At 41.0% G+C, this 23,439-nt stretch overlaps 1 protein-coding gene across 1 annotated transcript in view; it reads right to left on the bottom strand.

Annotated features, from left to right (window-relative positions):
* col22a1 (collagen, type XXII, alpha 1) overlaps window positions 1–23,439 on the bottom strand; it is a 125,697-nt gene that overhangs the window by 95,787 nt on the left and 6,471 nt on the right. Inside the window, exon 3 of the mRNA XM_017715938.2 lies at window positions 21,012–21,578. Within this exon, the coding sequence (XP_017571427.1) occupies window positions 21,012–21,578 (567 nt within the window). The remainder of the gene's footprint in view (window positions 1–21,011; window positions 21,579–23,439) is intronic.

Genomic DNA, 23,439 nt, shown 5'->3' with positions numbered 1-23,439 from the left:
CCTTCTCCTGTAGTGACACTACACAGCACCATTGTGTCTAGCAGACAATTGAGCAGTGAGTAAAAACGTCTGGAGAAAATAGAGTGCTGCACAATGCAGCTGCCTTTTGGTCGCACTTCAATCCCTGCAGCAGTTTTCAAAATTGAAACGTCAAATTTCATGAGATTGTTTCATGTGACATTTCCTTTCATGGAGCTGTTAAAGGCAACTCGGTCTGCACTCTGAAGACCTTCAAGTAGTGAGTGAGAACACCTTCTCACGTACATTGCCTCTCAGGCAGCTCAAATAAACTGCTTAAAATATCAACATTTAATCTTACATGTCACACAGTTTACTACACTCAGTTTTGTTTTCTGGGGGTCTGTGTATGATGTTTTTGGCAGTTTAAGTAAGAAAAATAAGTAAAAAAAAAGGTAAGTAATTTTTACATGGGTGTCTCTGTGACTGATATATAGGGCAGCCTATCTATCTTTCAGACCAAAGTCATATATCGCTGTTGTCAGAACAAAACCTTGTATCTCCATTTTTGTCGTTTTTTTCAGTTTTGGATCTAATTGAAAAATACTCATTGCCCATTACATTGTATGTAAATTTCATGACGAAAGGACCAAAAGAAATGACCCAAAATGACTTTCGAAAACGTCTGGTTCCATTGACGTACATTAAAAGTAATGTATGTTTTTTCCTTCTCCTGTAAAGTTACCATTTTGGAGATATATAATGTAAATATACACACACTAACTTTTTCTAAAATGCTTATCCTTCAGGGTCATGGGGGGAGCTGGAGCCTATCCCAGCAGTCATTGGGCAGAAGGCAGGAAACACCCTGGGCAGGTTGCCAGCCCACTGCAGGGCAGACATATACATTAACACACACTCAGTCTTTATAAGCATTTTAGAAAATTTGAGTGTGTTTATATATATATATATATATATATATATATATATATACACATACGCCTATGACCCTGTTCTAATCGGCTGCTCTCATTCAAAAAGCAGTCCAGGCTGGAACACTAGTTACTTTAGCCGGGTGTTCGAAACTGATCCGCATGGGTCACTTGTTGAAGCCTACTTTCTACACATTAATCAGGATTGGGGAAAGGTCATAGCACAAGTGGCAAAATAAGACATGAACTCATGTGAATACATCAGACATGTTTTGCATTTCCATGACTGGCAGTGCAGATCTATTTAAATGCACATTCATTGAGATAATAAACTAAATAGATATAAAATCATAATTATAAGGTGCCTTCTATTGGGAGGTGTCTGACCCAAAACCTGACCCCTAAACTTCCACTTCTGAAAATAATAAAACTTTTTTCAGTGTTCTTGTGAGAAAAGTTAGATGTATCATGTGTTTAATTTCTAAACAAAAACTTTAACCCAAAAATTGCTGTCCCGACACTTTCATGTCGCAACCGAAATGTGAAGAGTCTTAGTCTGTGGGCGGGGCCTTATATTAGCCACACCCCTGTGTCTTAGAGCAGGCAGTGAGGCTGCATCCCTGTCCCTCACGGCCACATGGTCAGCAGGTAGATCCCATTGATTTGAAGCGAACGTGTGAAACAGTAACAGTCGTCACAACCGAAACACATTTTCTGCAATAATGTATATTTTTTTGTGTTTCAACCTCTCCAACACCTCGAGACCACCGGTGGTTCCTAAACGCACTCCGTCATGTTCTACATAACTCTCATATTCCATAAGCTCCATTCAGAAGCTGGGCATCGTGTGAGGCTGTAGCTCTTCTCTCCAGTCCAATAGACGGTGATGTCATTTTAACCCCTTCTAATAAAAGAAGCTGAACTTTGTTTTTCTACTGAAAGTCGAGCCGTTTGTCCACAAATCTGGGCTATAAACTATAAACAGGCGGCGTCTCTTCAGTGATCTGCTCTGGAAACATTACTTTTATAAAATAACACACAGGGCGTCTGAGATTTTTGGCTTTCAGCAGTAAATTGCAAGCACAGAGCAACGCGTGTAGATCATTAAACACGTTTTCTGTTCATGTGAGGGGAGCTTTTACACAAAATAAATAAATAAATAAATAAAATAAACATTTCCATTCATCTCATGCAGTGTCTGAATAAATTGCCCTACGACTTGGTCACATAAACACCCACGAGCATAAGAGCTTAAGAAAAATATGAGTTTTTTGTGTGAACAGCTGTCCAAAGCTGTGTTTGTCAGTCATGTACTGACTAGTGTTTTTGAGTTATGAGCGAAAATTGTCACTACTGAAACTTTTAGTAATGTTTTGATTGTGTTATGTCTGTTTTTGTTCACCTACCCTGCAGAAAATCAGATCATAATCTCCCGCTTTCAACATTTGACTCTTTGCCGACGTTTGCATTGTGCTAATAATGGCAAACGAGCAGTACAGTATGAGCAAAGCAATGCATTTGATTTTGGCACATAGATTGTGGAATGCTCTGCATCAGTGACCTGTTGGGTTGCACTCATATTGACAAGCCAGTCATAAAGAAGCAGATATCACGCAAGCTTTATTAGTGTTGCTAAGACTGTAGCTGCTTCTATTTCCATGCTAAGCAGGAGGTTTGGCTCAAACAGTGGCAAATGTGAGAGTAACAGAGCTCTGGCATCCCTGCAGTATTTCTGACTTATAAACAACACTAACGGGTGTAATTTGGTGCCCTTTAGCCATTGCAGTGTGAAACCAACCGAACCAAATGAAAAAGACACAATGTGAAAAAAGGCTGGTGCAGTCGCCAGCAAACCGACTCGGTGTGAAAACAGCCTCAGTGATTAAACAGATTGCTCAGTCATTTGCTTCCATAAAATAAACATGTCTAAAGCATAAAATCACTCAAAGCAAACAGAGTCTACAGGCCCGGTCAGTTAAAAGTCCAAAATGTGACTTTAAACCAACTGAATGGTCCAAATACTACATCAACTTCTTCAAAAAAGGTGAGTAAAACTCGATTTTTCATGACATGTTTGCTTTCAGTAGCTTTCAATGTACATTATTTAAGCACTGAATGAATTAGCAGATTAGTATTGAAGGATCCAGGCAGAAACCACGGTAATCAGCACGGCCTGAAATCATAATATGGGACCAAAAAAGCAGCGGTGATGCAAATAGGGCTCTACGGCTCCTGGCAATGGCAAGCATCCTCTCGAAATTACTGACATATACATACGTGAAGCTGCACACATCCTAATAAGAGATGTTGCTTGGAGCAGTCATATTTACCAAAGAGCCTTTATGCTTAACCCTCTGCTGCAGGAATTATGAGCATGATAAAATGTTTTTTTGTGTTTTTGTTATTTGAAATTGCTTAAATAAAGGAAATTTTTAACAAAAATACTTATTTCTAAAAATGTTGTTGGTTATTTGGTAAATTGTTGCCATTTGGCAACAATGCGAAATCATACCATAGCATCATAAGAGCATCAAATTTCTTTTTTATCTCCAAAAACATCTTTTATAACATTATTGAAAACCCAACTTACGCTTAGTGAAATGTCTGACCCGGGTATTTGGATTGGTATTTGGAATATATGGTAATAATAACACCATAATGAAAATCCCTGGTCATGTGATGTCATGAAGTATTTATCCTTTTAACATAAAAGACCTTTTTCCCACATTTAAATACGAAAACACAGATTTTATATCGCTGTTTTTTAGTAAAATTACGATACACTAATTGTGCAGTAGAGGGTTAAGTGAGTATACTTTGAGAATATACCTTGGATTCATCATCACAAAGATCAAAACTGAAGGAATCTCTCAGAATGAAAAGATAATCGGGTCTAATTTGAATGGGTGTAACAGCCTGACTTTATCGCCCATCTCAGAGTGAAGGTACTGACCCATAGTCCGGTCATGTCCATGTAATTACATTCATTAGGAATGAATGTAATGGTCTTTCTCTCAGTCGGATGACTGCCGGGACTCTTTATGTGTGCGCTGGCCTTTACTTCATTGTCAGTGGGGACGACGCACGACCATAAACCTCTCTATTACACCTTCACATTCCCATTACCATAATGGAACACAAACTGCGGGTAGTGGAGCACCTTCAACCTTTCCATCCTCCGTAAATGAGCGCTTCGGCACTGCTTGGCATTTATGGAACAACAAAGCCGCATTTCACGAGAGGTTTATAAGAAGTGGGATTCCGTCCACGACTGCTGTTACTGCTATAGGAGCTGCCTCTTTTCCTCGATGATGATAAGCTGAAGCAGTATCCATCATTCGTTCTGCCTATGAGGACAGGCTGGCGTGATTTATGATTGTAGGTTGCTTTGGCTTCAGACACGGGGAGCGCTACCAGTGGCTCCAGCATGCTGCAGGCCTTGAGGGCCGACCGCATGCCAACGCCCAAGCGGTGACAGTTTTGGACGTCCACAGACGGAGATTTCAAAGGCCTAAAGACACTAAGTGATAGCTGTGGTGACAGGCTAGGAAAACGACACCAGTCGACTTGGTTTTCCTTGGCAGGCGGAGCAAGAATCGGCTATTTCTGGAGGAGGAAATGTTGCTAACTCTAAGGAAGGATGCTAATAAAAGATGCTGTGTGTAGATCTAAAACGGCCCCTTCAGATCAGCGCTGTTCGATGGGCTGGTAGACGTCCATTTTCAGAACACATTTAGAAATAATTATACTGTAAGAACTCACACCTATAAGGCCTAACATTCTGACCACCTCCTTGTTTCTACCCTCATTGTCCACTTTATCAGCTCCACTTACTGTATAGCTGCACTGTAGTCCATCTGTTTCTCTGATACTTTGTTACCCTGTTCTTCAGTGGTCAGGACCCCCACAGAGCAGGTACTATTTGGGTGATGGGTCATTCTCAGCACTGCAGTAACACTGACATGGTGGTGGTGTGTTAGTGTGTGTCGCGCTGGTCTGAGTAGATCAGACACGGCAGTGCTGCTGGAGTTTTTAAACACCTCAGTGTCGCTGCTGGACTGAGAATAGTCCACCAACCAAAAATATCCAGCCAACAGCGTCCTGTGATCACTGATGAAGGACCAGAGGATGACCAACACAAACTGTGCAGCAGCAGATGAGCCATCATCTCTGACTTTACATCTACAAGGTAGACTAACAAAGTAGAGTGGACAGTGAGTGGACACAGTGTGTAAAAACCTCCAGCAGCACTGCTGTGTCTGATCCACTCGCACCAGCACAACACACACTAACACATCACCACCACACCGGTACACCACTACGACATTATATATATTTATAGAGCGTGCACCAGTTTTTGACCGCTTAAAATCCCAGGCTTCATACATACGAAGACTTATTATTTAGTAATTAAAGGGATTCAAACGCGACCTGGTGGAGCTATTCTTAGGTTATAGAAGTGTGTAATAAACCTCTGGCCTTTTTAGGGGTTAACCACCCCTTGGATGGGAACAAGGAGATCTTAATGAGCAGCACTGTGGGCGGGAAGTTCAACACCACATCACACTAAGTGCACAGAGTAAAGAAACTTGCACTTGCGGCTCTTTTTGGGGAAGAAAGGCAGAGAGAAAATGTCCACCAGGTTTAATTCTGCCTAAGCAGCCCATGTAAACATTAGCAATGTTAGCAAGTGCCTTGAACACCACAGTGACAGCACTCTACTTCTGCACTGAAGAACACTCTCACCGAGCTACAGTGGGGAAGGGATCTGTTTTTCAAGGTTCCCAAGCCTCAGTGATAGCAGTGTGCAGGGTGGTACATACAGCAGTCTATTGACAGTTGTGAGTTTACGTTTGTTTACACAGTTTGAGTATAAGTTAAAGGATGTAGCTAGAAGTTTTATGTAATGATAAGTATTCAAAGCACCCTACAGAAATATATCACACCTACAGGAGCTTTTATGAGTCCCATTCTAAATCCATAGGCATTAATAAGGAGTTGGTCCCCCTTTACAGCTCTAACAGCTTCCACTCTTCTGGGGAGCTTCCTCCAAGATTGTGGAGAGTGAATTTCTGCCTGTTCATTCAAAAGAGCATTTTTGAGGTCAGACACTGACGTTGGATGAGAGGTCCTGGCTCACAGTCTCAGTTCTAGTTCATCCCAAAGGTGTTTGATGGGGCTGAGGTCAGGACTCTGTGAGGGCCAGTCAAGTTATTCCACGCCAAACTCACTCAGTCGTGACTTTATGGACCTTGTTTTGTGCACGGGGGCTCAGTCATGCTGGAACAGGAAAGGTTCTTCCCCAAACTGTTCACACAAAGTTGGAAGCAGACAATTGTCCAAAATGTCTTGGTGCTGAAGCATTAAGGTGTCCTTTCACTGGACCTAAGGGTTCTAGGCCAGTCCCTGAAAAACAACCCCATATCTTTATCCTTCCTCCACCAAACCTTACAGCTGGCACAGTGTGCAGTCAGGCAGGTAACGTTCTCCTGGCATTCATCAAACCCAGACTCGTCCATCAGACGAACAGATAGAGAAGCTGATTCATCATTCCACAGAATACATTTCCACTGCTCCAGAGTCCAGTGGCAGTGTTCCTTCATCACTCCAGTCAAGGCTTGGCATTGTGCATTTTGATCTTAGGCTTGTGTGAAGCTGCTCAGCCATGGAAACCCATTTCGTGAAGCTCCCAACACAGAGTTCTTTTACTGATGTTGCTTCCAGAGACAATTTGGAGCTCTTTACTGAGAGACTCAACAGAGGATAGTCACTGTACACTTCAGCACTTGGCAGCCTCTGTGAGTTTATGTGGTCTGTTGCTTTATGGCTGAGCTGTTGTTGCTCCTAGACATGTCTATTTCACAATAATAGCACTTAGAGTTGTCTGGGGCAGATCTAGCAGGACAGAAGTTTCACACACTGATTTGTGGCAGAGGTGGCATCCTATGACAGCGCTATGTTTAAAGTCACTGGGCTCATCAGTACGACCCATTCTACTGCCAGTGTGTGTCTATGGAGATGGCAAGGCTATGTTTTCAATTTGATCCACCTGTTAGCAATGAGTGTGGCTAAAATACCTGACCTCAATAAGTAGCAGGTATGTCCAAATACTTTTCTCAATGTAGTGTAGCTCTTCCACTAGCATTGAATTTAATATTTTCACAGTAAAGATTTAGAAACTTGCTCTGAGCTCTTGGTATATCCAACCAGAGTGCATTTTAAGGGTAAGAGTGCTTTTAGTCCTTCTGATTAGATGTAAAGTTTATATAACTTGGCTTTAAAACATGAAGGCTGGATTTAAGCTGAGGGCAAGACGACAGTTGCTGTCAGAACCTGCTTTATAGTGAAGCTGTAGGAACAGCCAGCTTCACTGTTACTGGCCATAACATTTCAGTGACGTTGGAAAAGACTGGTGGGAATGCAGCGTCTGGTGTTTGAGAGAGAAATTAGACTTTTAGGCTGATGTCAGTTATTAAAGTAAATTACACAGAGAGTTGGTAGCGGCTATTCTGGGTGAAATCTTCTGTAATCATCATTATTGCAATGCTATGTGTGTTATTTCCACATGCAGAGATTATGTTAATGCTATCAAACCTCACCATAACACAGCCTGTCCCTTCAGTTATTTAAATTCCTGTCAAAACTGCCATGAAGCGCATGTCTTAGAAGCTGGTTGATGATTTTCTGAAGTAATCAAACCCATTCAGTGGTGCTGAGGTCTGGACTCTGGGGTGGTCAGTCCATCGTTCAGCTTCTTTGTTTGATGTGTCCATCTCCTTTCCTCAGTGAGGTTCTTCTTGAACAGCTCCACATCCTTTCAGACCCATAGCTCTGAGTGGTCTTCTCACAGTGGAAGGATGGACAGAAACACCTGTGGATGTTTTCAGATCTGAAGCAGCTTGATGTTCTCCTCTCGCTCAGAGACGAAAGCTTCAAGTGCTGTTTATCTGATGGGGGCAGTGTTGGTGTCGACCAGGTCTTCCAGGTGGTTGTTAGGAGCCCCATTGTCTCTGCAGCTTTGAATAATTTTTTTGAACTCCAGTTTTGGAAACTCCTGTTAATTTAGCTTAATGTACTTTTCCCTTCCTTATACTAGTGGATTATCATGGATCTAATCTCTAAAATCTCTCCTGAAAAATGAATAACTTGGCCGTTTTGACTGGAAAGTAAATGCACAAAGGGTGGTTTCTGACATTTGCACAGCTCTGTAGGTTCAGTCCTTTATAGCACCTGGGCATCTCTCTTTTCCTTCACCCCCCCCCCCCTCTCTCTCTCTCTCTCTCTCTCTCTCTCTCTCTCACACACACACACACACTCTTGGCAAAGAGCAGACAGACGCCCAAACCGCAGTGCCCAATCGAGTGCCTGACAATCATGTACAATCAGACCCTGTAATTTTCTTTAATCGCGCCTATAAAAAGCACTTTGTCGACTTTAAGAGGCCTTAACTTCGCCCTGAACTCCAGTTTAGTGCACTTGCAATTGCTTTCTCCCCTTTTAATGGAGCAGTTTTAGATATGCATGCTGGGGAACTCCTGCTAACCCTTGTGCGCCTATCCTGCTCTATTCAACTAACCTTAATAAATGATTATAGGCTGGGGTTCTCCCTCTGCTGTCTGTGGGTTCTCCTTTAACACAGCCCAGCTGTGCATTGCCGTCGTGTTTAATGTGCTGCCATTTGTTGGTTTCGAAACAAACAGCCTGTTTTTTCACAGGGTTGATTTTCAAGGGAGAAGACATGCTGAACTGTTTTGTTTTGACTGAGTAGTTGCTGGAACTGCGGATGAATTGGGTCTTTCACAATGGCTATCAAATTGGAAGATGTGCCACCAGGGCATCTAATATATGGCAATATATGTACATATATCATAAAGAGTCAGGCATACATTTAAAAACATATAGTATATGTAAGTATCAAACATTTGACACGTGTGGTCGATATCATAAAGTCTCGTATACATCTAACAAACAACATCTGGAGCCACAGTTATAATTGTGACTATATCATCTGTTTGCTTTCAAATAATGTTTTGGAGAAGAATATTTTCATTTATTTCATCTTTTAACGATTTTATTGCATTTTACTCTAACTTTCTTCTAATGTTCGTATTTAAAAATGACAAAAATGAAACATTACATACCCATTCACATTCGTGGCATCTGTTTACAGTCCTATGCACAGTTGTAGGCAACCAAAAACATTGTATTATATAACAGGATACTAGTGTATACCAATAATACCTCTCATACACATAAGAACTACATTGTTACATATATGTTTTTATATTCTGATATATGGCTGAAATATATGTCCCATATTTGAAAATGGCTGGTTTCAAGTAAGTTGACATACAGTATATGTCCCAAATGTGTCCATATACACATAACATGGATAAAAGGGGAATCCATATATGTTAATATACATATGCCATATAATTGAAATACATATATTGACACATCAGATTTCTGTGTGGGTCCATGTCCTTTATGAGTCTTGATATGTTGTTCGGCTTCAAAACATTCTGTAGCCATGTGGGTTTTTACTGCGCTCATGCTTGCTAAACAGATACGGTCCTCATCAAAACAGGAACATTGGCTTAACTGATTGATGCTGTACGTCCATTCCGGCCTTATAACCATGGCAGGCTACAGTAACAGTAGCATGTAGGCCAACGTAAACCAGCTTTAGCCATTTGGTTTTCTATTGAAGTGATAAACTCCTAAACCGTGATTACAAACAGATAGTCCTGAAATCTGATTGGCTGAGCCGCCTCACAACTAAATTCTGAAAGCACCAAGTCACGCAAAGCCCTCCTGTTGTGAAAGGAATAATCTCTGACTGTAATGCTGCTCACATTGACCACTGAGAGTACCGATGGAGTAAGAACCCAGTTCTGGTTAAACTAAGGAGCTGACGACTTATTTTTTTAACCACTCTTTAAAAAAAAGGTTCTTTAACAAAGAGAATGGTCCTTTATAATGTCATGGGCATGCAGGGAACTCTTTGCATGATTAAAGGGTTTTTTCATCATGAAATGCTTGATGGAAGCTGTGCTATATATGGTTCTGTATTAAACCTTTTTAAAATGGTCCTATATAGCACCAAAAAGGGTTCTTCAATTGTTATGTTGTCAAGCTTGTAGCCTTTTTTGGGTGTTGTATAACCCCAATTCCAAAAAAAGTTGAGAAGCTGTGTAAAATTTAAATAAATGTACATAAATAAAAACAAAACGCAGTGATTTGCAAAGCTTATAGACTCATATTTTATTCACAGTAGAACATAGATCACATATCAGATGTTGAAAGTGAGACATTTTACCATTTCATGAAAAATATGAACTCTTTTAGAAAATGATGGCAGCAACGCATGTCAAAAGAGTTGGCACAGGGCCGTGTCTACCACTGTGTAGCACTCTCTCTACTTTTAACAACAGCCTGGAAACATCTGGGAAGTGGGGAGACCAGTTCCTGCAGCTTTGGGAGAGAAATGTTGTCCCATTCTTGTCTTATGCAGTATTCTAGCTGCTCAACAGTCCTGGGTGTACTTTGATGGATGGGTGTACTTATGCTCCCCATCATGGAAGCTGGCTGTTGAACTGTGTGCTAATAACAAGCTGGGAGGTCTTTACTGTGGAGGATGCAGTGTCCATTATTTCCAAAAAGAATTTCAAATTTTTATTCATCTGACCACAGGACACTTTTCCACTTTGCCTCAGTAGATCTTAAATGACCTTGGGCCCAGAGAAGTTGGCGCCGTTTCTGGATCCTGTTTAAATGTGTTTTTTTCTTTTCATGATACAGCTTTCTTTTGCATTTGTGGGTTGCACGGCGAACTAAATCCACAGACAATGATTTCTGGAAGTGTTTCTGAGCCCATGCAGTGATTTCCAGTACAGAATCATGCCTGTTTTAAATGCAGTGCCGCCTGAGGGCCGGAGGATCACGAGCATCCGATATTGACCATCGGCCTTGTCCCTTGTGTACAGAGATTTCTCCAGATTCTCTGAATCTATTGGTGATATTATGTCCTGTAGATGGTCTGACATCCAAACTCTTTGCAACTTTATGCTGAGGAATGTTTTTCTGAAATTGTTGGCCCCTCCCAGTCCTCCTTGTGCTTTTCTTGGCCTTCCAGTCCTGTCCACATGCATTTGTTTTGTTTCTTCCCAGTCCGGCCCCTTGTTTTCAGACTCTGCCCCTGACTGTAACCACCTGTGTTTACCACCTCTGTCTTGTGAATCCTCAATATCCCTCTTGTATTTAAGTCCTGTGTTTTCCCTAGTTGTTTGCTGGTCTTTGTTTGTATTGTTTGAAGTGTTTGTTTGTTTATTCCGACCTCCGTTGTTTGTTTATCCTGTGTTTCCTGCGTTATGTCTGTCCCTCCTTTTCTCCGTGTTGGCTCTCTGACCCTGGACCGTTTTGACCCTGATTATGGATTTTCCCTTATTAAATCTCGCTTCTCTACTCATATGCATCCACCTCATCATCGCTCCCACTTGCAAATTGCTCCTCCAGCTGTTGCCATCCCAACTTTTTTGATGTGCGTTGCTGCCATCAAGATCTAAATGAGTTCATATTTTTCATGAAATGGAAAAATGTCCCACTTTCAACATCTGATATGTGTTCTATGTTCTATTGCGGGTAAAATATGGGTCTATGAGATCTGCATTCTGTTTTTATTTACATTTATTTACATTTTACATAACATCCCAACTTTTTTGGAACTGGGGTTGTAGAACTCTTTGTAGAACGGTAGTTGTAGAACTCAAAAAAGGTGCTATGTGGAACCATATACAACACATTCTCCAGCATTCTGAAGTACCATTTTATGAAGCATGCTGTGTCAGCATGCAAATGGTTCTTGAAGTGTTCATGGTTCTATGTAGAGCCATTTCATGCTTAAACAGTTCTTTGCATGGTGAAAAGGTTGATCAGGTTTACGGAGACTGTGCTGTATATGATTCTATAATCAACCTTTTTGAAAATGGTTCTATATAGCTCCAACAATGGTTCTTCTATTGCTACAAGCTTTACATCTTAACAGAAGAACTGGTTTGGTGATTGTAGAACGATCCCTTCTTTTCTGTGCTCCTGTCCATCTGTGTTCTCTCACTACAATACCCAGCATGGACTATGCAAATGCATCATACAACCATTGGGAATCCCCCACAGCGATAAAGAACCCTGACTGCTGCTCACTTAAAAAATATGGTTCTTCAAGGGTTTTTTAATTTAAGAAAATAGTTCTATATAAAACCACAAACACTCAAAGAAGCATTTGTATCATGGTTCTACATATAAGCGTTTGGAAAAGGGTTCTATGCACCAAAAAGCATTAATCTATTGCAATAAGCTTGATATCATAAAAATACAAGAACTGTTTTTGGTGCTATATAGAACCCCTTTTTAAAAATGTTCCAAATAGAAATATATACAACAAATCCTGCATCAGTCTGAAGAACCCTCTCCTGATGCAAAGAACCACTTAATCAGGCAAATAGTTCTTTGGCTGTTCATGGTTCTACGTAGAACTATTTTCTTTAAAAAATAGGGTTCTTCATGGGTTCTTTAGTAAAGTGTGGCAAAGCCACTGATGTAGAGTGCAGTAAGTACAGGTGTGATATTTGGGCTCCTAGCAGTACATCAGCCATCTGGCTTCCTTCTGCATTATCCAGCTAGCAGAAACAAACAAAGCAGGAAATAAGCAACACATTTCAGCTTTCTCCCACCTTCAAGATACATCATCAGGAGGGGGTCTTCCTAGTCTTTCACCCGGAAAATCCCACTAGACGACTGTAGCCCCACGTAGGAGACCAGGAGACAGGTTTATAACAGATGTAAGAACGGTCAAATGTCTCATTCAGGTCAGAGTGTCTCTTTAAGACAGCACTGCATTAAGCTAAGCAACGTTAGTTTAAATACACACCAAGACTACCTTAAATTGATCCATCTAACACCCAGCCATCTTCTGCTTGATCCTTTGTCTGAAGAGTTTAATGCCTTTAAAAAAGTCCAGTCCAGGTTTTCCTACTCATCTCAGCATCTCAGGCATTGATCTGTGATAGTTTTGACCTTGAATCTATTTTTTCAAGTACGTGCTGGGTGTTTTGAAGCAAAGTAGTCCAAAAAGAAAATTTTTTTCTTTTCAGATTAATCACTATTTCACCGACTCGTGCAGGTTCACTGGTGGTTTGGCAGTAAATAGAATGGCTATATTTGTGTTGTAGATATTGTGAGGTCTAGTTCCCATCACCACCGCTGTAAAGACATCTGACTCAGTAGGTTTCTCTATGGTGAACCATTTCAGAATTACTCTGTTTACATTTCAACTGTTTAATCCCACATAGATGAAGTTTAAAAGAGTTTCCCTTCAACTGCTTCAGCTGTGGACAGAATCAAAATGTGGACTGGCTGGATGTCCCTGAGAACTGGACTAAAATCCTCTGCTATGACCAATGGCTTCAGCTTCCAGGTTTCTGGAATGCATCCCAAAAAGGATTAGAACCAGGACTGGCCCATAATTCGGCACCACAACAGCTCTTTAAAGAGGTGGTTCGGGCATTTTGGTGGTGCCTACATATCCCTCTGGCTGGCCAGATGATAAAGCAGTGTAAAACCTGTCGTGCGTCATTGTTTTAAAATGGAGCTGCATGTGAACTCAAAGTCTAACTCTGAGCTACTTCCCATCATCGTCCCTGCGGCCCACGCACTGTAATTTACAGAGTGACCCAACATGGCTAAACAGGATGCCGTATAGGGTGTAGCTCACAGTTCAGGCTATCCATAGTTTAGCATGTGATCCATTTAGGTCGGATTTTTTACTGGAGATTCCAAATGATAACACTGATGGTCGAAGACCATGAAATTGAAATTAGAGCAGGCAAAACTCTAGACTGGGCCGTGATGTGGCCACAAGCTACATGGCTGCATTTAGGCCTCTCTAGCTAGCAGCCTTGTACCTGCACAGACTGTTGATCAGCCGAGGGCAGTTTAATAAAGGCAGTAAGGCATCTGCGATCATTTGCCCATAATTACTACAGCAAAACAATGGAATATGAATAGTACTATCATAATTATCCCCTTACTTCAAGCCTATTATTTGGTTATTAATCTTAAGGCATATAATTGAGAATCAAGGTGAATTAAAGGGCCACAATCTAACATGGGGAAAAAATGTAACACAGATTTTTTTTTCTTTGGGATTAAGAGGTTGAAGCAGAGCATGCTTTGGTTCACCCCTTCATATTCCAACAGCAAGGTCAGCTGCAAATTTTCGTATCAATTTGACAGATATTTCTCAAGATTCAAAGATTTGAAGACGTTTTGTACCACCAAAGTACATTTTTGTCATCATAAGTGCTAATAGATCAGAAAGTTCTGTGTATAAGGGTTTACTATATTATGCTAAATCATTTAATCAAGTGTCAGCTATCCAGGCTGAAGTACAGCCAACACACGGTGGGGTTAGTTTTAACACTGTTTTGAAGCATATAACCAACGTACAGTACAAATTTATCAGATGTATATAGCAAATAGTCCCCATTCTCTTACAATTAGCCCTACTTATGGGTAAGTTGTAATATTTGCAATCACGCCACTTTCGGTGGAATTGTTTATAGATATTAGTTGCTTGAAAGTTTAAAAAGTAAGAAAGAAAGTTTTTGTAAGACTCACAACATGCCAAAGAATGCACCTGGTGCTTTCTTTCATTGTGAGTATCTTGCAGCCCTGCATTTGGGGTTGGAGTATAACGGTGATAACAATGGGTATCAGTCAGAAACTCATTCAGGCAGTAACTGTAAGAGACAGTGACTCCTATAGGCTGGTTCAGCAAAACTATGAATTTTGTTAAAATGCACTATATTTCCAAAAGTATTAATTTCATCATTCAAATCATTCAATTCAGCTGTTCCAGTCACTTCCATGGTCACAGGTATATAAAACCAAGCCCCTAGGCCTGCAGACTGCTTCTACAGACATTAGTGAAAGAATGGGTCGCTCTCAGGAGCTCAGTGAATTCCAGTGTGGTAACGTGATCAGATGCCACCTGTGCAACCAGTCCAGTCGTGAAATTTCCTCACTACTAAATATTCCACAGTCAGCTGTCAGTGGGATTATAACAAAGTGGAAGAGATTGGGAACGACAGCAGCTCAGCCATGAAGTGGTCAGCCATGTAAAATGACAGAGCGGAGTCAGCAGATGCTGAGGGGCATAGTGCACAGAGGTCACCGACTTTCTTTAGAGTCAATCACTGCAGACCTCCAAACTTCATGTGGCCTTCAGATTAGCTCAAGAACAGCGTAGAGAGCTTCATGGAATGGGTTTCCATGGCTGAGCAGCTGCATCCAAGCCTTACATCACCAAGCGCAATGCAAAGCATCGAATGCAGTGGTGTAAAGCGCCGCCACTGGACTCTAGAGCAGTGGAGACGTGTTCTCTGGAGTGATGAATCAGGTTTCTCCATCTGGAAATCCGATGGTCAAGTCTGGATTTGGCTGTTGCCAGGAGAACCGTACTTGTCTGACTGCATTGTATCAAGTGTAAAGTTTGGTGGAGGGGGGATTATGGTGTGGGGTTGTTTTTCAGGAGTTGGGCTCGGCCCTTTAGTTCCAGTGAAAGGAACTCTTAATGCTTCAACACCAAGAGATTTTGGACAATTTCATGCTCCCAACTTTGTGGGAACAGTTTGGGGACGGTCCCTTCCTGCTCCAACATGACTGCACACCAGTGCACAAAGCAGGTCCATAAAGACACGGATGAGCCAGTTTGGTGTGGAAGAACTTGACTGGCCTGCACAGAGTCCTGACCTCAACCTGATAGAACACCTTTGGGATGAATTAGAGCGGAGACTGTGAGCCAGGCCTTCTCATCCAACATCAGTGTCTGACCTCACAAATGCGCTTCTGGAAGAACGGTCAAAAATTCCCATAAACACACTCCTAACCCTTATGGAAAGCCTTCCCAGAAGAGTTGAAGCTGTTATAGCTGCAAAGGGTGGGTCGACATCATATTAAACCCTATGGATTAAGAATGCGATCTCACTCAATTTAATACATGTGTGAAGGCAGATGAGCAAATACTTTTGGCAACATAGTGTACGCTTTTAAAATTATGTTGCAAAAACAAAATATGTTAGATCAGGTTTGCTCTCACTTAGGATTCAGATCCATTTGATATTTGATGATTAAATAATTCCCTTTCTACTGTAAATATAGGAAACTGCCATGCTTTCTTGGAGTTTAGAAGGTTTATTATGAAAGATTGTTGTAAAGATTCTTTTTAAAAACACTTTAAGAAGAAATAAATTCATTGTTATCCACATTAGGGCTAAAACCACTCCACTCTTAAAACTAGGCCTTTTTCTATTTGCCATAGATACTAAAATATTCAAGCAAATTCTGACTAATGTATTCATAGGTGTGTTTGCTAGATAAGAACAGCCGACTCTCCCTCAGGAACCTATGCAGCAAGTAGGATGCAAGGGAGGAAGCCCAGGGAGGAAAAGCCTAATCGAAAGTTTCCTTATGTCTGACAGAGGAGCAGCTGGCTAATCAAAACCAGATTTGGGGGTAGAAGAGCTGCGGCGGGGGGAAAAAAACATGGGGATTAGTACGCCCAAACCTATTATAGCCTGTTGCTTTTGGATTTAGCAGCGCCGTGTACTGGATGTGATTAGAGACTTGCTGCCTTGTGGCTAAGGGTGGACCACCACTCTGAGTCGAAGCCCAGTGGACATGTGTGATGAGATTGTCCTTTCTGAATAACAAAAAAGAGAAAGGAAACAAGACAATGACTCTGCTTAACACACCTTAAATTGGTTTTTACTAACGACATTTAGTCCTTTTAGCCTCTAAAGAGCTGTCTGACACCGTCCAAATCATTATGCATAAAATTAGAGCAATATTGTTGTGCATAACAATAAGCCGAGGGAATTCATTTGATCTCGAATACGGAGAAACGAAGGTAAGCTTTTCTTAATGGATGGTAGGATAAGGAGGGGGAGCTGCCAAACAGAGTCTCTAACGCATCCATTAAGCTGACAGTATTTAGACCTTGAAGTTTTAGTGATTACACCACGGAGCAGTTGCCTTTGGTCCGTGCTGATGACGTGCAGGTTTTGAATGTAAAAGCTGCAGATGAAAAGGTGCAAACGTGCCACACTTGAGGCCCAACTCCACTGGAAACATTAGAACTGTAATTTTCAGAGCAGAAATAACTCTCCCCATGCACATGCCATGTTTTCTGTCCACGTATTCTTAGACGTAAGTATACAGTGCCCAGTGAAGCTGGACAAGACACGTATTTGGAGGCTACGCTAGAGGAAGGACAATGCTCAGTTCCCAAGCTGATAGGCATCTTTCTTAGAGAAGATGTACAAAAAGAGAAAGCATGGATTATTCAGTTCTTCAGTATGATTACATGCATTCAACTGCACGATATGTGATGCTTTACTCTATGAACTCTACTGCTTTTGTAGATTTAAGTGGCCAGTGAGTGGAAATACAAAGTAGGTGTTTCTAATAAAGTGGCCAGTTAGTAGAAGTCCAAAGTAGGTGTTTCCAATAAAGTGGCCAGTTAGTAGAAGTCCAAAGTAGGTGTTTCCAATAAAGTGGCCAGTGAGTGGAAGTCCAAAGTAGGTGTTTCTAATAAAGTGGCCAGTGAGTGGAAATACAAAGTAGGTGTTTCTAATAAAGTGGCCAGTTAGTGGAAGTCCAAAGTAGATGTTTCCAATAAAGTGGCCAGTGAGTGGAAGTCCAAAGTAGGTGTTTCCAATAAAGTGGCCAGAGAGTGGAAGTCCAAAGTAGATGTTTCCAATAAAGTGGCCAGTGAGTGGAAGTCCAAAGTAGGTGTTTCCAATAAAGTGGCCAGAGAGTGGAAGTCCAAAGTAGATGTTTCCAATAAAGTGGCCAGTGAGTGGAAGTCCAAAGTAGGTGTTTCTAATAAAGTGGCCAGTTAGTGGAAGTCCAAAGTAGGTGTTTCCAATAAAGTGGCCAGAGAGTGGAAGTCCAAAGTAGATGTTTCCAATAAAGTGGCCAGTGAGTGGAAGTCCAAAGTAGGTGTTTCTAATAAAGTGGCCAGTTAGTGGAAGTCCAAAGTAGGTGTTTCTAATAAAGTGGTCAGTGAGTGGAAGTACAAGTTTGGTGTTTCTAATAAAGTGGCCAGAGAGCATATATCTCCCTATAAAACTAACGAATGATAGAATCATCTTGAAGTTACATAAACACTTAACACACATGCGCAAACACACAGACAGGCACACGCAAAATACTACTTTCACTAAAATAGCCGTCTCTCGTTCCAGCCTGCATGCCTCAGTGCTCTGCTGAGGGCTGTTCATTTTAGAATCTGTATTCATAGTGTTGTAATATAAGCGTGTTGTTTGTAGTGGCTATCTGAGCTGATCCCACATATCATTCAAGACGTTACTTTTGTGGAGGAGAGGAGATGTGGAGGACTGAGATCCCACTTTTACTTTCTACGTCTCAGCCCCAAAGCCCCACCGAGGCATCAAACCACAAAAATGTCTTTGTCAGAAAAGTTTTAGTTACATGCCAAATCCTGTCTCATGTAGCACAACACTGATATTCTGAATACACACTAAAGAAAATATAATCCAATCTTAAATTAAACCTCTTAAATTATGTTTCTACAACCCCAATTCCAATGAAGTTGGGACGTTGTGTAAAACATAAATAAAAACAGAATACAATGATTTGCAAATCCTTTTCAACCTATACTCAATTGAATACACTACAAAGACAAGATATTTAATGTTCAAATGGATAAACTTTATTGTTTTTTGCAAATATTCACTCATTTTGAATTTGATGCCTGCGACATGTTCCAAAGAAGTTGGGACAGGGGCAACAAAAGACTGGGAAAGTTGAGGAATGCTCAAAAAACACCTGTCTGGAACATTCCACAGGTGAACAGATTAACTGGGAACAGGTGAGTGTCATGATTGGGTATAAAGGGAGCATCTCTGAAAGGCTCAGTCGTTCACAAGCAAGGATGGGGCGAGGTTCACCACTTTGTGAACAACTGCTTGAGCAAATAGTCCAAAAGTTTAAGAACGTGCAATTGTGCAATTGCAAGGAATTTAGGGATTTCATCATCTACAGTCCATAATATTATCAAAAGATTCAGAGAATCTGGAGAAATCTCTGCAAGTAAGCAGCAAGGCAGAAAACCAACATTGAATGCCCGTGACCTTCGATCCCTCAGGCGTCACTGCATTAAAAACCGACATCATTCTGTAACGGATATTCCCACATGGGCTCAGGAACACTTCAGAAAACCACTGTCAGTGAACTCAGTTCGTCGCTCCATCTACAAGTGCAAGTTAAAACTCTGCCATGCAAAGCGAAGCCACATATCAACAACACCCAGAAACGCCGCCGGCTTCTCTGGGCCCGAGTTCATCTGAGATGGACTGACGCAAAGTGGAAAAGTGTCCTGTGGTCTGACGAGTCCACATTTCAAACTGTTTTTGGAAATCATGGACGTCGTGTCCTCCAGGCCAAAGAGGAAAAGGACTGTCCGGATTGTTATCAGTGCGAAGTTCAAAAGCCAGCATCTCTGATGGTGTGGGGGTGTGTTAGTGCCCATGGCCTGGGTAACTGGCACATCTGTGAAGGCACCATTAATGCTGAAAGGTACATACAGGTTTTGGAGCAACATCTGCTGCCATCCAAGCACCGTCTTTTTCAGGGCCCTGCTTATTTCAGCAAGACAATGCCAAGCCACATTCTGCATGTGTTACAACAGCGTGGCTTCATAGTAAAAGAGTGCGGGTACTAGACTGGCCTGCCTGCATTGAAAATGTGTGGCGCATTATGAAGCGCAAAATACAACGGAGACCCCGGACTGTTGAGCAACAGAAGCTGTACATCAAGAAAGAATGGGAAAGAATTCCACCTACAAAGCTTCAACAATTAGTGTCCTCAGTTCCCAAACGAGTGTTGTTAAAAGGAAAGGTGATGTAACACAGTGGTAAACACGCCCCTGTCCCAACTTCTTTGGAACGTGTTGCAGGCATTAAATTCAAAATGAGTGAATATTTGCAAAAAACAATAAAGTTTATCCGTTAACATTATCCGAACATTAAATATCTTGTCTCTGTAGTGAATTCAATTAAATATAGGTTGAAAAGGATTTGCAAATCATTGTGTTCTGTTTTTATTTATGTTTTACACAACGTCCCAACTTCATTGGAATTGGGGTTGTATATAGAACCATGAATACTCAAAAAAGCCTTTGCATGATTAAAGGGCAGTTTACATCATTAAATAGTTCTTCTTCCAAATTGATGGAGAATGTGCTCTAGATGGTTCTATATAAAACCTATTTAAAAAGGGTTTGGTGATATTCAAGAACCCTTTTCCAAAAGCATCCTATACAGAACCATCTACAGCAATTTTCCATCAATCTAGAGAACCCTTTCATGAGTCAAAGAAACTCTAAGGGTGCTTTGAGTGTTCTTGATTCTATATAGAACCATTTCTAAATGCTAAATAATAACCCTTGAAGAACCATCTTTTTTAAAGTTATATTCAGATTAATGTAGCATTTCTTCTGAAATGAAGGGTATTAATGGAGAGTTTGTTCCTCCTTTGCTGCAGTAACAGTCTCTACTCTTCTGGAAAGGCTTTACACTAGATGTTGGAACATTGCTGTGAGGATTTGATTGCATTTATCCACAAGAAAATTAATTAAGTCAGGTACTGATGTTGGATGGTCAGTTCTGGCTCCACTTCAACTCATCCCAAAGGTACTGGATGGAGCTCCATTACTCCAGAAAACACAGTTCCACTCCTCCACAGCCCAATGCTGGGATTTATACCCCTCTAGCAGACACTTGGAATTGGGCATGGTGACCTTAGGCTCACGTGTGGCTGCTGTAGAGCATCCGATTCTATTCATCAATTTTTTTCTATGGAGGTTCATCATTCCATTCTCAACATTCTTCATTCCCTTTATGTTTTAATCTAAATTCATTAGCTTAAATTCTTCATATCAGTCGTTTTATGTGAGTGTTTTTTAGAACTTTCCCTGCGATTTTGGTTGCTATGTAATATTCCTTCACCCTTACTGTGCAAACAAATGAAAAATATACTTACTCTCACAGAGTCTACTCCTTAGCCTTCCTCTGATTCTATCAATAGCCTCGAAATCTGTCACATGGAAGACGTGGGCATTTTTGGGTTCAGCCGCAATTTCCTCCAGCTCCTCTTTCAGCGCCTCCCCAATCCCCACAGCAAACATCCTGATGCCGGCTTTGGCTGCAGCGAGAGAAGGCTCTAAAACGTAATCCTGACTCCTGCCATCTGTCAGCAATATCGCCACCTTCTGGATGCCCCTGGCAGGAGGCCGTGCCCCTGCCTGAATGGTGAAGATGTTGTTGGTGGTGTAGCTGATGGCGTCTCCTGTTTTGGTGTTTCCGCCCAGGTAGCGGATGTTCTTGGCAGCCCTCTTGACCTCCTCCAGGCTTTTGTACCTGGCCAGGTTGAACTCAGGTGTGGGACGGTCACTGTAGCGCACTACAGCCACCCGTGTCTTGTTATCACCAACGTCAAACGACTCCACCAGATTGGACACCCACTGACGGATCTTCTCAAAGTTTTCTTTGCCCACGCTGGAAGATGTGTCCAGAATGAACACCAGGTCATAGTGGACATTCTTACAACCTGGAAAGATATAGTTTACAGCTTAAATGCGTCTTAAAAGCATGGTACATAGTAGTGGATGTGAAATAAACAGGACTCAACCATTATCTTGACGATGGGAGCTAAATTCAAGACGCGTTAATTGATTTTTTTGCGTAGCTTCTCCACCAAAAGTGATTGTCCAGTCAAAGCTTAGCAACTGCAACTAGACAAGTAGGCCTGTCGCAGTTATTGCATGGTCACAATTCCTTGAGCTTATTGCAGTTATTTTCCATAGTTATTAGCTTTCATAATAATGTTTACATTGCAGAAAGTTATAAATTTGCTATAACACTTTTGATGTATTTATATTGCCTGTAGAGGGTGGCGGTGAGTAACGTTTGTTTATTTGATGTTTGTTATTAACACCTTTAGAGGGTGGCGGTGAGTAACGTTTGTTTATTTGATGTTTGTTATTAACACCTTTAGAGGGTGGCGGTGAGTAACATTTGTTTATTTGATGTTTGTTATTAACACCTTTAGATGGTGGCGGTGAGTAACATTTGTTTATTTGATGTTTGTTATTAACACATTTAGAGGGTGGCGGTGAGTAACATTTGTTTATTTGATGTTTGTTATTAACACCTTTAGAGGGTGGCGGTGAGTAACGTTTGTTTATTTGATGTTTGTTATTAACACCTTTAGATGGTGGCGGTGAGTAACGTTTGTTTATTTGATGTTTGTTATTAACACCTTTAGAGGGTGGCGGTGAGTAACGTTTGTTTATTTGATGTTTGTTATTAACACCTTTAGAGGGTGGCGGTGAGTAACATTTGTTTATTTGATGTTTGTTATTAACACCTTTAGAGGGTGGCGGTGAGTAACATTTGTTTATTTGATGTTTGTTATTAACACCTTTAGAGGGTGGCGGTGAGTAACATTTGTTTATTTGATGTTTGTTATTAACACCTTTAGAGGGTGGCGGTGAGTAACGTTTGTTTATTTGATGTTTGTTATTAACACCTTTAGAGGGTGGCGGTGAGTAACGTTTGTTTATTTGATGTTTGTTATTAACACCTTTAGAGGGTGGCGGTGAGTAACGTTTGTTTATTTGATGTTTGTTATTAACACCTTTAGAGGGTGGCGGTGAGTAACGTTTGTTTATTTGATGTTTGTTATTAACACCTTTAGAGGGTGGCGGTGAGTAACGTTTGTTTATTTGATGTTTGTTATTAACACCTTTAGAGGGTGGCGGTGAGTAACGTTTGTTTATTTGATGTTTGTTATTAACACCTTTAGAGGGTGGCGGTGAGTAACGTTTGTTTATTTGATGTTTGTTATTAACACCTTTAGAGGGTGGCGGTGAGTAACGTTTGTTTATTTGATGTTTGTTATTAACACCTTTAGAGGGTGGCGGTGAGTAACGATTGTTTATTAGATGTTTGTTATTAACACCTTTAGAGGGTGGCGGTGAGTAACGTTTGTTTATTTGATGTTTGTTATTAACACCTTTAGAGGGTGGCGGTGAGTAACGTTTGTTTATTTGATGTTTGTTATTAACACCTTTAGAGGGTGGCGGTGAGTAACGATTGTTTATTAGATGTTTGTTATTAACACCTTTAGAGGTCGGCGGTGAGTAACGATTGTTTATTAGATGTTTGTTATTAACACCTTTAGAGGTCGGCGGTGAGTAACGTTTGTTTATTTGATGTTTGTTAATAAGTTCTTTAGAGGGCGGCGTTGAGTGACGTTTGTTTATTTGATGTTTGTTAATAAGTTCTTTAGAGGGCGGCGTTGAGTGACGTTTGTTTATTTGATGTTTGTTAATAAGTTCTTTAGAGGGCGGCGTTGAGTGACGTTTGTTTATTTGATGTTTGTTAATAAGTTTTTTAGAGGGCGGCGT

Source organism: Pygocentrus nattereri, chromosome 11, assembly GCF_015220715.1.
Source record: "Pygocentrus nattereri isolate fPygNat1 chromosome 11, fPygNat1.pri, whole genome shotgun sequence".
Taxonomy (NCBI): domain Eukaryota; kingdom Metazoa; phylum Chordata; class Actinopteri; order Characiformes; family Serrasalmidae; genus Pygocentrus; species Pygocentrus nattereri.
The sequence above is the reverse complement of the archived record's forward strand: the minus strand, read 5'-3'. Positions and strand labels throughout refer to the sequence as shown.